Raw genomic sequence first — 13,428 nt, forward strand, 5'->3', positions numbered from 1 at the left:
CTAGTCACAGTACAGACACACTGGAGGGGGTGCTGGTGCCAGAATCTTGTGGGGGATGTGCTGGGAGGTTCCTCTTGGAGCATTATTCTGGTAGATTGGAGGGGGCGCTGCAGTGAATGCTAAGGGTGGTTGTGTGGATATAGGTGGCTGATGATGCCTTGGCCCCAATGTCCCTTCCGTAAGTGAAGTTGATTATGGGGGTACTTTGCTTTCTCTAAATTTTTCTCAGCCCCCCCCCCCCAAATGACATATCTAGCAAAAAAGCATATATGGGCACTCCTAGACAAGTGTTCCTGTCACTCCAGCTGCCTGGTCAAACCATGCAGGTTCTGTGTGAACCAGGATGGAAATAGTGGAGCTTCCAGGGGTCAGTGAGAAAAGTGGAATGGCAGAGTGCACAGGCCTCCAAGGAGGCAGGGAGGCCAGCAGGGAATAGCCACACAAAGGTGTTGGATTCCAACTGGCATCGGCTATTCCACGGCCAGGTGCCAACCCAGCAAAGGGCTTTTTGGCAGGGCTTGTTGAAGGAGGAACTTGGACCTTGCTCTGTGAGCTCTCTTCCACCTCACATCTCAAGGCCATGGTCTGCCATGGCTGGTTGAGATATGATAGCTCTGAAAGAAAAATTTTGCTTTTTGATAGTTTGGCAAATGTTCCTGCAGCAAGAGTCGTTTTTCTTCTTTAGTGGAGAACGCCCTGTTATTTATGTGAATGTTAATTTGCAACAGGGGACATTCCTCGACGTGGTCTTCATGCAGAGTGAGACCTGGGAAATGTCAGCCTGAGCGTCTGGCAGGGACAAGTGTCAGTTCTTGTGATATACTGGCAAGCTTGTCCTGGTCCCAGGGTCTGAGTCTGAACCCCTGACCCCACTGTCCTGACCAGGGCTGGCAGGACAGCTCCATTTCCTGGAGGCCTCCCCGGCTCTGGTGTGCATAAGGGCCATTAGGAGGAGTTTGCAGTGTCCCAGAATGTGGGACATTCTGGATTCTCACAGGCTGGACAGACCAGGCCCCATGGGAGCAGATTTAGTGTTGCCTAGTTGAGTGGGAAGCCTGGCCCCGTGAGGCATCCTTGCTGTCATATTATTTATGCCACTTTTTTTCTCTCTTTTTTGGCCCCTGTCCACACACCCACCCCACTCATTTTTCTTTCTGCCCTTTCTTCAAACAGATTGTCTGTTTTGATACATTCCCTCTGTTCAAAAAGAAAAAAAAAAACAGAAAAAGACAATCAAAACATGAAACTCACCCTAAACCTTAACGCTAACTCTTTGTTACATGTTTCCAAGCAACTCTTATATCCTCATCACAATGGTAAGAGGCTGTTTCATTAGGTGCTGTGCTGAGTGCTGCACATACGGTATCTCAGTTAACCCTTGCGTCAACAGTACAATTCCTGTTGTGAACCTTGTTTTACGTTCACAACACCCAGACTCCGAATTCTCATAGTTAGCCAGTGGTGAAGTCTGCACTTGAGGGGAAGCTGAGCGACTTAGAGACCACAGTTGTGACTGTGAGGTTACATTGACATTAGGCACAAAGATCCATGTGACTTTACCCAAGGGGGTTGGCTTCGACCCGGACCTGCCTCCCTCAGGCACTAGTTTGTCACGTTTGTGTTTATTCTTTTAAGTGGTGAAAAAAAATCCATATTTTGTCTTAGTATAAATTTACAAATTTAGTAAAAGTCTTTGCAAGGCACAGAGGTTTTTTTTAAACAATCATTTACATTTATTGTGCTACAGATAATTGTTCACCTGTCATTTAATTTATATATACATATAGAGAGACCATGTGTGTATGTGTGTGTGTGTGTATCAAGAGACACTATCTAGTCTCCCATATTGCTATATGCTGTATAGTCTATTTTCAGTAATTGGGAAGGTATGTATTTAGTTTTACTAGTTGTGGCTCTTCTGACTTCAGGTAGTATTCTTAAAATTTTATTTATTGACTTTAGAAAGTTATTGGTAACTGTTGATTCCTCTATGAAAGATTAAGAAGTCAAAGCAATTAAGTTACTTCTTTCTACCTTCCTCTATCCTTTCTTTGATTTTTGTGGGCTCGTCAGGCAATCCCCACCCCACCCCACCCACTTACTGAATTTACTAATGGAAAATTATTTTTTCATTGCATAGCTTTTCTTTTCAGAAGACATGACAAGTGACTTCTCGTTGGTAATCTTGATCCTGCATAATTTTCACGTGGAGGTCAATTTCAGTATTCTAAACCTGTGATCTCTCTATTTGTGGGCACTAAATTTTGAAATCAAGTTCGGATTACATAAAATGACAGCTGAAGAGTGACGGGGAGAGATGCAAAATGGAGCTGAGCCTGGATGCTTGTGAGAGGATCCCCCAGGGACAGGGATGAAGCCCGGTCCCTCTGTGCACCCCACTCTCCAAGGCTTCAACTTGCCCAAGGTTGCACACCTGGTTGGTTGGCAGGGGACGGGCTCTGGGTTTCTGATATGGTATTTCTTTCTAGGCCAATGGTTCCTAAGGTTTGGCCTAGCAGGAGAACTGGTGTAGTGCCAAATGTGGCATTAGAAAGCATTGAATCCTATCAAAATCCCAGCTGGCTTCTTGGCAGACATTGACAAGGTGATTCTAAAATATATATGGAAATTCAAGGGACTCAGAATAGCCAAAACAGTGTTGAAAAGAAAGAACAAAGTCGGAAGACTCTCACTTCATGATTCCAAAATTTGCTATAAAGCTATGGTGATCAAGATTGTGTGGTCCTGAAAGAAGGATATAGATCAATGGAACAGAACTATTAAAAATAAATTCTCACATTGATTTTTGGTCTGAGTGACAAATTCAGTGATACAAAAGAGTCTTTTCAACTGGTACAACTGGATATCCACATGCAAAGTAATGAGATCGAATCCCTTCCTCACTCCATACATATAATGTGAGAGCTAAAGCTTTTATAAAACTCTTTTGAAAGTGTAGAGTAAGTTGTTGTTATTCTGGGTTAGGCAAAGTTTTAGATATTACTCCAGAAGAACAAGTGACATAAGAAAAAAAAACAGACAAACTGGACTTCATGAAAATCTTTTATAACTTCAGTGGACACTATCAAAATAGAGAAAATACAACCCACTGAATGAGAAAAAAATTTGTAAATCATATATCTAATAAGGGACTTGCATCTAGAATATATAAAAATCTCTCATGACTCAATAAAAGAAAAACAATTTCATTTAAAAGTGGGCAAGGAATCTGAATAGACATTTTTTCCAAAGATCACTGAATGGCCATATAAACACTTGAAAAGGTGCTCAACATTTTTAGTTTTTCAGAGAAATCCATGTCACATCTGCTATGATAGCTAGAATCAAAAACCCAGATATAAGCATTGGTGAAGATGAGGAGAAATTGGGACACTTATACAGAACTAGTGAGAAGATGAAATGGTGCAGCCATTGTGGAAACCAGTCTAGAGTTACCATATGACAGAGCAGTTTCACTTTTAAGAGAAATGAAAACAATTATCCACATACAAACTTGTACACAGATATTTTTAGCAGAATTATTCATAGGAGCCCAAAAGTCAGAACAACTAATTTTCCATCAGCCAGTGAGTGTACAAATAAAATGTGGAATATGCATTTGATGGAATATTATTTAGCAATAAAGAAAAATGAAATACTTTTTTATTGCCATGCTATAACATGGATGAACCTTGAAAACATAAGAAGTGAATGAAAACAGTCACAAGGATATATGTTTATAGCAGCTCAATTCACAATAGCTAGACTATGGAACCAATCTAGGTGTCCTTCAATAGATGAATGGATAAAGAAAATATGGTATATGTACTCAGTGGAATATTACTCATCTTTAAAGAAAAATAAAATTATGGAATTTGCCAGTGAATGGTTGGAGTTGGAGAACATTATGCTAGGCAAAATAAGCCAATCCCACAAAACCAAGGCTGAATGTTTTCTCTAATATGCGACTGCTAATTCACAATAAGGTGGGGGGGGCACTATGGAAGAATAGCGTTACCTTAGATTAGGTAGAGGGAAGTGATGGGGGAAGGGGAGGGGATGTGGAGATAGGAAAGATAGTAGAATGAAACAGACATCATTACTATATGTATGTATATGACTACATGATCAAGATGACTTTGCAACATGTACACTCAGAAAAATAAGAAGTTATATCCCATCTATGTATGATATATCAAAGTGCATAAATGCATTCTACTGTCACGTATAACTAATTAAAACAAATAAAAAAATTAAAAAAATATATTTAGCATTCCATTTATATATAGTGTTAAGAATGGATTATGGTTGCCAGGAACTGAGTAGGAGAGGAGGAGTTGAGGGCAACATAGGAGTGATTACTAACGTGTACAGGGTTTCCTTTAGGGATGAAAATTTCTAAAATGGAGAGTAGTTATAGTTGAATTGTACACTTTCTTTCTTTTTTGGGGGGTGGGGTACTGGGGATTGAACTCAGGGGCACTCAACCACTGAGCCACATCCCCAGCCCTATTTTGTATTTTATTTAAAGACAGGGTCTCACTGAGTTGCTTGGTGCCTCGCTTTTGCTGAGGTTGGCTTTGAACTCACGATCCTCCTGCCTCAGCCTCCCAAGCCACTGGGATTACAGGTGTGCACTACCACACCCGGCCGAATTGTACACTTTCAATGTACAATTTAAATTTGTGAATTGTACAATATGTGAATTATAGCTCCATGAAGCTGTTACATATTTTTAAAGCATTGAACCTCGTAGTGAAAAAAATTACTCTCTTTGCAATTATGTTTTAAACTTTCTCAGTCAAGGGGAATCTCATTTCGTGCTGACAGATCTTTCACGCCTCTCTAATAATTTCCAATCTCTCTCTCTTTTTTTAATAACAAAAAGAGATCAAAGTTCGGGTTCAGAGTGCTAGCAGACAATCTGGCTGGAATTTATAACACAATTGAGTAAGGCAGAGGTCAGGATGGCACTGATGAGATGCAGTGGCTTGGCGATCCCCAAGCCCTTCCACAGTGGTTCCCCTAGGGGTGGATATGGGTAGACCAGGGCTGGGTCCTGGAGCCTGTACACTGCCCCACCGGGAGATCTGAGTTAGTGCCTTACCTTCTTTTAGCTGAGGGTCCTCTGTCAATAGGGCTTTCTGCCTCAGAATATTAGAGGAGTTGGAATTTCCACCATATTGGAAAGTCCCTACCTTCATAGGAAGAAATCAAGACCAGGGGTCTGTGGGGTGACACCAAGTCCCTTCGGAATGAAGGGCAGGGATTTGCGGACATTCTCCTCAGAGACCTGGGGGAGACCACAGCAACCCTGGGAGCTTGAGAGAACGGCACTGAGGTGCAAAAGAAAATCACAGGCATGGCGGAGGAGGGCACTCGGGAATGCTCCTGGGGCAGATGGTGGCTGCTGTGGCCCCATGGAAGGCCTTGCGTGCCAGAGATGGCCTTAGCCCTTATCTATACACAGAGGTGATGGTGCAGGGAAGGGGTGGGTTTCTGGTTTTTAGTTTGTTTGTTTCTGGTTCTTTTTTGTGGAGCTCTCCTTGGTCCTCTTAGTGTCACAGAAGAATCAATGGCTACCTCTTTCACAGAGGAAACTCGGGCTGCAGAGGATACAGGACTGGCCCCTGAACAGAATTTGAAACCAGGTCATCTTGCTCTGTGTTCAGTTTGCTCCCCATGTCTTCTGTTCCCTCCTCCTTGCGCTTCAAAGTGGGGTTCAGCTTAGCACCCAGATGGACACTGGACTCAGTACTGGGGGCATGTGACTATTAGGACTCCCTGGACGAAGCCTCAGAAATTGACTCGGTCCAGATTGGGCTCAAAGAAGGACTTTCTGGAGTAAAGGATCTACAGGACCTGAGATTAGGACCAGGAAGGGGCAAGTCCTGATAGGTAAAGTCTTGAGGGTTCTGTGGAGCTCAGGAACAACACTGTCCATGGTCACTATGCTCCACTCAACCGTAGGTGACCCAGCTTGGGCCACAAGTCCCCCTAGTCTGGGAAGATGGGATCTTGAACAAGGGGCCACTGCTCAAGAAAGGAAGTGACTGACACTTGACAAGGACCATATACATCCACTCCAAATGCAAAGAGAACCAGGCCCCAGAAGGCATGGAGAGGAGCTGGTAGAAACACAGCGGGGAATGACAAATTCCTCCTGACCCCGTGGACTGCTCTTGCCTGCTGGTGCAAGTTCCCCCCACAGATGGCTGCTGCCCCTTTTGAAAGAGTGGAAAAATCAATGTGCAAAAACATCCCTTGGGATACTGAGAAGGAGCCCATAGAGGTTAGGATGGAGTGGCTTAAATCGATGCAGCGTCACTTCCCAGCCCTGTGGCTGTTAGTGATGAGGGTCCAGCTCCTTTCCCATAAAGCTCCCAGGGTTGCTGTGGTCTCCCCCAGGTCTCTGAGGAGAATGTCCGCAAGGGCTCTGTCAGGGGCTATGCTGGCAGTGGGCTTGTCTCTCTGCAGGGAGGTTGGGTGGCCAGTACCTACTGTCCAGATGAATCTTCAGTTCATTGCCTAAAGGAAGAAGGGGAGAGAAAAGGCTATGGTTCTTTTGCAGTTAATAGCTTCAGGTGCCATCACCTGAAGGGCAAGTATGCAAGGGTGTGTGTGTGTGTGTGTGTGTGTGTGTGTGTGTGTGTTTGTTTCAGAGCGAGGTTGAGTTTGGGGGCAATAGGGAGCTGGGGCTGACATATGCTGCCTGTCTTTTGTGGATGGCTGGTTCCCTCTGTGTTTGGATCGGCCCCTCTTTTTTCTTTCTATTCTTGATTGTTACCACTGCAACCTTGACAAACACCTGACAGTCTTTGGGCTGGAGGTTGCAAAAATGACAAGGTTGAGTGACAAACTTGGTTCAGGTCATGCAGGTGCTGGAGCCTGCTGGGGTGCAGCAAGCTTCAGCTTCCAGGGAAGGAGCCAGTAAGGATGAGCAAATGGATCTGCCAACGGGAACAGGATGCAAACTCGTGTTTTGTGTGAAATCCTAACTTTGAAGATGTCAGTGTTTTGAGCATGTTAAAAATTCAAATTCAAAGTAACAGGGGATAGCTGTTTAAGCCCTTGGATTCTTATAAATTTTTAACATTTAGTTTCCATTTCTAGTGACTATTTCACCATAAATCAAATAGCAAAAGAGCAGGAAAGAAAGAAAGAGGTAGAATAGGCATTTTATAATTCATCAAATCTGAATATTGGTGACTTGACTTAGTAGCCAAGGTATTGCCAGGCTCTCTGCTCCACCAGTGATAACCAAGGTTGGGGACATAGTCCAAGGTTGGGAGCCTCCTTCTATTCCACAGGGGAGTTCCTGGTTGAGTTTTGAAGACAGTCACAGATTTGCAGAGTGAGAGCTGAGCTTAGGGCTTTAGCCATCTGTAAGATACTAGACTGGACAGACATGGGATTGAGACAGACAGAGCACCAGTCAGCTCCCAATTGAATGCACTACAGACTGGTAGGCTTGAGGGATTTCTTAAATATTTATTGAGTTGGGAGAGGGAACTGATTCTTATTAATAAAAATTACATGTAAAAACAGATACACTTGCCACTGGCAGCAGGAAAATCAAAGTCCTGGAAAAAACTCAGCAAAATGTAGCTCATATTTTGTGCCTTGTTCTCTTGTCAATTTTCTTCTGTAGTTTTTTAGACAGATTGTTGCTGAGATGCATACTAAAATGTTTGAAAATCAGGCATTTTTTAAAGTGAACCCTGCTTTCTTTATGGAGAACCTTCATCCAGTATTATTCAGGCCAGTGGCCATGGGTGGAGGTTAGCTGATGGGTTTAGGGTGATCAGTGACTGGCCTCAGGCTTTTCATCCAATAGTTTGGGGGGTTATCGTCCATTGGTCTTGGGGTAGTCATCCATTGGCCTTAGGGGTGGTCATCTGTGGATCTTGGGGGTGGTCCTCCATTAGTCTTGGGAATGGTCATTCACTGGGAGTGTTCACCCACCTATCCTGGGAGTGAATAGCTACTAGTCTTGGATGGCTCTTGCTGGTCTTGTGGGTGGTCATCAATTCGTCTCACAATGGACAACCACTGGTCTTACGGAAAGTGTCACCTAGGTTCATCAGCGTGACATAAATTTGTGCGTTTTATAATATCCAACAGAGACGGGTTGATGCTGGCGAAGAATATGTCAAACATCTCTACTTTAGAATATCATTACTAAGAGGTCTCTGGTTGTATGAGGAGACCTGAGTCAACTGGCCTCATTCTTTTGATTTTTCTCAGTGGGCTGGAGTTTGCCCTTCAAGTAGGTACTTGGGAGGGCCTCCTGCCGGGCAGCCTGGGCTCTGGCTTCCTGATCATGACACATCAAATGAATCTATTATTCTCATGTCAACTGATGATCTCCCACTAGAAGGCTGCCAAGGAAGAGAACCTGAGTTCTCCTGTGCTGGGAGACCCCAAACTGTCCTTTGAGGTCACTCAGCCAAAGACAGCTACTCTTTACCAGGTTGCGCATTCCTGATTCTGATGCCAAGTACTGCCAGGATTGCCCCAGGCCAGGGCCTGTGCCATAGATGGCTTCCAGCCCTGGGTGCAAAGGTTCTTTCACAAAAGGGGCTCCCTTTGCACCCAGTATCCTTCTTAATTGCCTTAGTAAGCCTGATCTGGCCCAGGGGCCCACCCAGGAGAAGTGCCTCCCACAGGGTCTTGGGCTCTAGACCCTATATATCCTTGGCAGGCCTTCTACTCCAGGACTTTGGTTTCTTCATTTGGAAAATGAACAGGCTGGATGACATCACTGGGGTTGCGGAGCACCCACAGTGTATGCCCTGGTTCTGAGTGTGTCCCAGGCTGTGTATACCCCCGTAGTGACTGTGCAGTGGAAGGGAGGACTGATTGTATTTACAGGTGAGGAATGGGAGGCCCAGGGAGCTTTGATGCCTTGCCTGAGGTCACCCACCCAGACAGAAGGGGTGCCAGGAATCCAGAACGCTGGATCCTAGATAGTTGGTCTGTTGCTGCCCGGCAGGGGTTAATTCCCACACTTCTTTGAATGAATTCTGTTAATAAACTGTGTTTGAGACACCAGTCTCCCTCCAAAACCACACACCATGGCAATGTACTGGAAGTAACTCTTGCTATTGTAAACATTCTCACCATGTACCAGTGGACCGTCCTCCCTGCCCTTCCCGTTTCCCTGGGAGGATGTGTCCCGATGTTTTGGGGTCATTCATTCACTCAGCCCACAACATTTGCCGACTCCCTTTGCTGCTGGCGCCCTGGGACCCACAGATGAGTCAGAAGTGTGGGGGCCTGCAGGGTTCCCACCAGACCTTCTCCTCTCTCCTCTCACAGCCCCAGTGACCTCATTCTGCGTTTCCTGCTGCCTTTCCTGGCTGCTTGGACCTCCTCTCCTGCCACACACCCAGTGTGTCCTTATGGGTCTACTACCCTTACTCTTCTTCCTGTGCCTCTCAGAGAAAGGCTTTGCCCATCACCTCACCACCCACTTCATCTGGCCACTCATTGGGACCCTGTGTTTGTTTCTTGTGGCTGCTGTAACAGGTCACTTAAAAGGACTGAAATGCTTTCTCTCATAGTTCTGGGGGGCCAGAAGTCTGGGCTCAGTATATTCTGGCTGAAATAAGGATGTTGGTAGGGCTGAGCTCCCTTTGCGAGGCTCTAGGGGAGAAGCTATTCCTGGCCTCTTCCAGTTTCTGGTGGCTGCTGGTGTTCCTTAGCCTGTGGCCCTTCACTCTGGTCTCTGCATCCGTGGTCACATCATCTCCTCCTCTTCCTTGTGAAATCCCCCTACCTTCCTTTTATGGGGGAAGTGGGCATGTGGTTGCATTCAGACCCACCCTGATGATCTCAGTCTCTGCTCCAGAGCCTCAATTTCATCACAGTTGCAAAGTCCCTTTTTACTGTATGAACTGCCATTCAGAGTTAGATAACTTTTCTAGGACCTAGATAACTTGTGGCTGTTTCTTAGCCAGCCACAGATCTGGAATCACTCCTGGGCGCTGATATCTCCCTTATATCTGAATAAGATCTGTCACCAAATCCTCTTCTGAGTTCTACTTCCTCAGTTCCCTGCTCTGTCCCATTCAGGACCTCTTACCTGTCTCTGGGGCATCTGCTTCTCAGCCTCCCAGTCCTATTTGTATTCTTCTAGTCTTTTCACCCTACAGTATCCATCAGGTTCCCCACCATGAGTCAGATCACAGTGCTTCCTGCCCTGAACCCTTTGAGCTGCTCACTGCCCTTACCCTGGAGACCTGCTCTGTGTGACATGCCACTCAGATGTTCTTGATGTGCCCAACCATCCAGCTGGTCAGTTCTTCCCATTGGCTGTGACTTGCCTCTGGGCCTTTGCATGTGAACACTGTCCCTCTCTCTGACTGTTTGGTCAGTGCAAAGTGTTGGAGCACGTTTCAGGTGGACATTACTGCCCTTGGTGACTTCCTTCTTTCCAGAGTTGGGGCCTGATGCTCTGTTCTGTCTTCCTCTGTACCTCCACCAGTCCCTACTTATGACTGGGACTACCTCTTCCTGATTTGTCATCCACATTCCCCACTGGCACCTCGGCTCCCCCAAGGCACTGGCTGAGTGTGCCAGGTGGATGGCTGCATCCCACTGTAATGGCAGATGCTCAGAAGGCCCTGTGGGAATGCCAGCTGCTTCTTTGTCCTTGAAGGATCCTAGCTGGCATCAGGACAGAGCCCAAAGAGTACCCTGCAGGTCAGGGAGAAGGAGGGTAGCCTGTACATCCATTTTGTCCCCTCTCCCAACCAGGATGATGATGTGGCAGAGGTCTTTTGGGTTAGTTTGAAGGTTTCTGAACATCTGGATGGGTAATGCCAGGGATTGCACACTGGTTTGTACAGCCCTAGCTGGACAGGAAACCTAGGTCCATCTAAGCCAGTATTGGATGGACAAAGAAACACAGGTTTTTCTAAGAGATCTGGAAATTTGGTCAATGATGTAGAGTCTCCTAGTTTTTGCATCTGAACAACCAATTCAAGCTTTAAAGAAAAAGCCCTGCTGGTCAGGATTGTGTGATCTAAAGAAAGTACATCTGCAAGTTGGATACCGTGTAAGCTCCCAATGTGAGATCTTTGGTTTTAGGATAGTGGACCAAAAAACCCCAAAGTGTGGGAGCCTAGAGCATTCGCAGGACAGGTGGACTGAGTAGTGATGGCAGAATGGCCCTGAGGAGGGCAGCACCTTGTGGCTGCATTGGAGAGGGGAGCAATTGGGAGGATGTGAGCCAGGTGTTGAAGAGAGAGTAGGGGTTTACCAGATGCTCAGAGTGGGAGCTGGGAGCAGGAACACCCACACTGAGGACCTGGCAGGTTTGGGTACCTATGGACATGCACAACCCAGTGGCCAGTGTGAGGGCTGGGAGAGCATGAGAAGGCTGAGAGTCTTGAATGCCACAGAACAGGGCCACCTGAATCCAGACAGAAATGAAATAGCAAGGGGTTTGCAGCAAGGAAAGGCCATGGCTGGTCTCGGTGGGGAGGCAGCAATGCACTGGCCTATATTATCCGGTCCTGTGGCAAGTCAATGGGGGACATTAGGGACTATGACTAGCAACAGGGAGCATGTCTGTCCAAGATTTCTACTGCTGGGCAGTGTGTAGCCCACTTTGGTCAGTGGATTTGCATTTTTCCAAGGATAGTTGAAATTATATTTTTAAAACAGAAATCTCCCATCATTTTGAGTGTTGGATTCAAAGTTTAAAAATATTGTTTGGCCCAAACTGAACTTGTCTCTGGGTGGACTCAGCCCACAGCTGACAGTCTTGACCTTTGTCTTCAACTCTGGGCTCCTGGAGGGTGAGGATGGCCCTTGGCTTTATTTGATGCATCTTGATGTCCTTGTAGGGCCACATAATAGATGTAGAGCTGCACTTGAATTCCTTCAGGCTGTTCTTAACATTTTGGGTTTTATAGTTACAGTAGTTTTTCTGGAAGGAGAGTTGAGTTTTGGGGTGAGAGGATGACCCAGGCAGAGCCCCTCCCTCAGAAAGGACTCAGCCTTATCTGGTGACTATGTCCTCTGCAGATGGAGTCTCTGAGCAGGTAAGGGACCACCTTTGTGCCCTCCAGCCAACTCAGGGTTCTAGCTGAGGACTAGCTGGGGTGTCAGGCAGGGTCCTCAGCTGGGTGGTACTGCCTGCTGGGGCCCTCCTGTCTGTCCCCCCTCCCTAGTCTATTGTAGTTGGGAATTTGAACCTCTCAACTTTGCCCCCTCAGGCTGGTTTAATCCGGACGGAGGAGGAGGAGTTCTTCATCGAGCCTCTGGAGAAAGGGTTGGTGGCGCAGGAGGCTGAACATGGCCGAGTGCACGTGGTATATCGCCGACCGCCCACCCCCAAAACCCCTCTTCTGGAGGGTCCACAGGCCCTGGACACAGGTAAGTGGGCGGGCTGTGTGGAGAGCATTGTATGTCCTCTTCTGCAGACAGGATCGAAGACTAAGGCTGAGCCCCAGCCTTACTGGCTCGAGAATGGGCCAAGTGTGTGGCTGACTGCATGGCATAGTGGGGTGTTGGGGCCAGTCCTCTGCTCTGGGTGAATGTAGGTGATTAACAGCCTAAGTACCCACTGCTTACAGGTCTGGACTGTCCTAGAGGAAAGCAAAGGCTGTCCAAGGACCCACATTCTTCTGCAGGGTTGGCAATTACTGGGGAACAGGGGGGCCCAGACCAGGCCTGCATCCCTGGCCTGAGTGCTGTGCCCATAAAAAAGGCATTAGTGTTCCCTAGGCAGCCCTCTTCTCCTTCCTGTGTGCAGCCGCAATCTTTGTGACAGTCCCTGTCATATGCCAATTCTTCCCTGGCTGCTCATAGGGAAAGACTCTGAGTGCTGTTTCGGGATTCCCCAGAGGAATGTGCGTGGTAAAGACCCTAGAGATGTTCCCAGCAGTCTCAGCACACATTCCAGGGATTTTGTCTTTTTCAACTAAAGCATGCTTTGGGTCCAGGAATGGACTCAGAAAGGACTCAGTGCTGGGTGGCCAGGGTGATTGGTCGCCTAGCCATAGCCTCATGGAGCTAGTCCTACTATGTCATTCCAAATCTCCTTAGCATTCTCTGGATTTCTCCTTCTAGATTGTGAAGAGGCCAGGGTCAGGGTCCATAGTAGTTCTTCAGGGCTCACAGTTTCCAGGCCACCTCATTTGTGCCTGGGTGATGAGTGGCTTTGAGCTCAGCCTTCGGCCTCTGGCCCTGGACCCCTGGCTGAGGAAAGCCACTGCACGTGGTTGCACAGTAGGTAACCTGGGATCGCTCTGGAGGCTCCTGGCTGGTGCAGCCCCCAGTGCTGTGATTTACTGAAGTACTTCATCCCTCCAGAGCAGCTGTGGCTCATTTATTTTAGGTCTCCCTGACTTCCCAGCTTGACAGATCAATTGGGTGCAGCTTGGCAGGGCACCATTCTAATTTCAAGAAACCGTG

At 46.8% G+C, this 13,428-nt stretch overlaps 1 protein-coding gene across 2 annotated transcripts in view; it reads left to right on the forward strand.

Annotated features, from left to right (window-relative positions):
* Adamts2 (ADAM metallopeptidase with thrombospondin type 1 motif 2) overlaps positions 1-13,428 on the forward strand; it is a 252,735-nt gene that overhangs the window by 66,880 nt on the left and 172,427 nt on the right. For both annotated transcript variants that reach the window (XM_027953340.2, XM_071612157.1), the window contains exon 3: positions 12,228-12,387. In XM_027953340.2, the coding sequence (XP_027809141.2) occupies positions 12,228-12,387 (160 nt within the window). The remainder of the gene's footprint in view (positions 1-12,227; positions 12,388-13,428) is intronic.

The sequence above is a fragment of the Marmota flaviventris genome, chromosome 5 (genome assembly GCF_047511675.1).
Source record: "Marmota flaviventris isolate mMarFla1 chromosome 5, mMarFla1.hap1, whole genome shotgun sequence".
NCBI classification, from domain to species: Eukaryota; Metazoa; Chordata; class Mammalia; order Rodentia; family Sciuridae; genus Marmota; species Marmota flaviventris.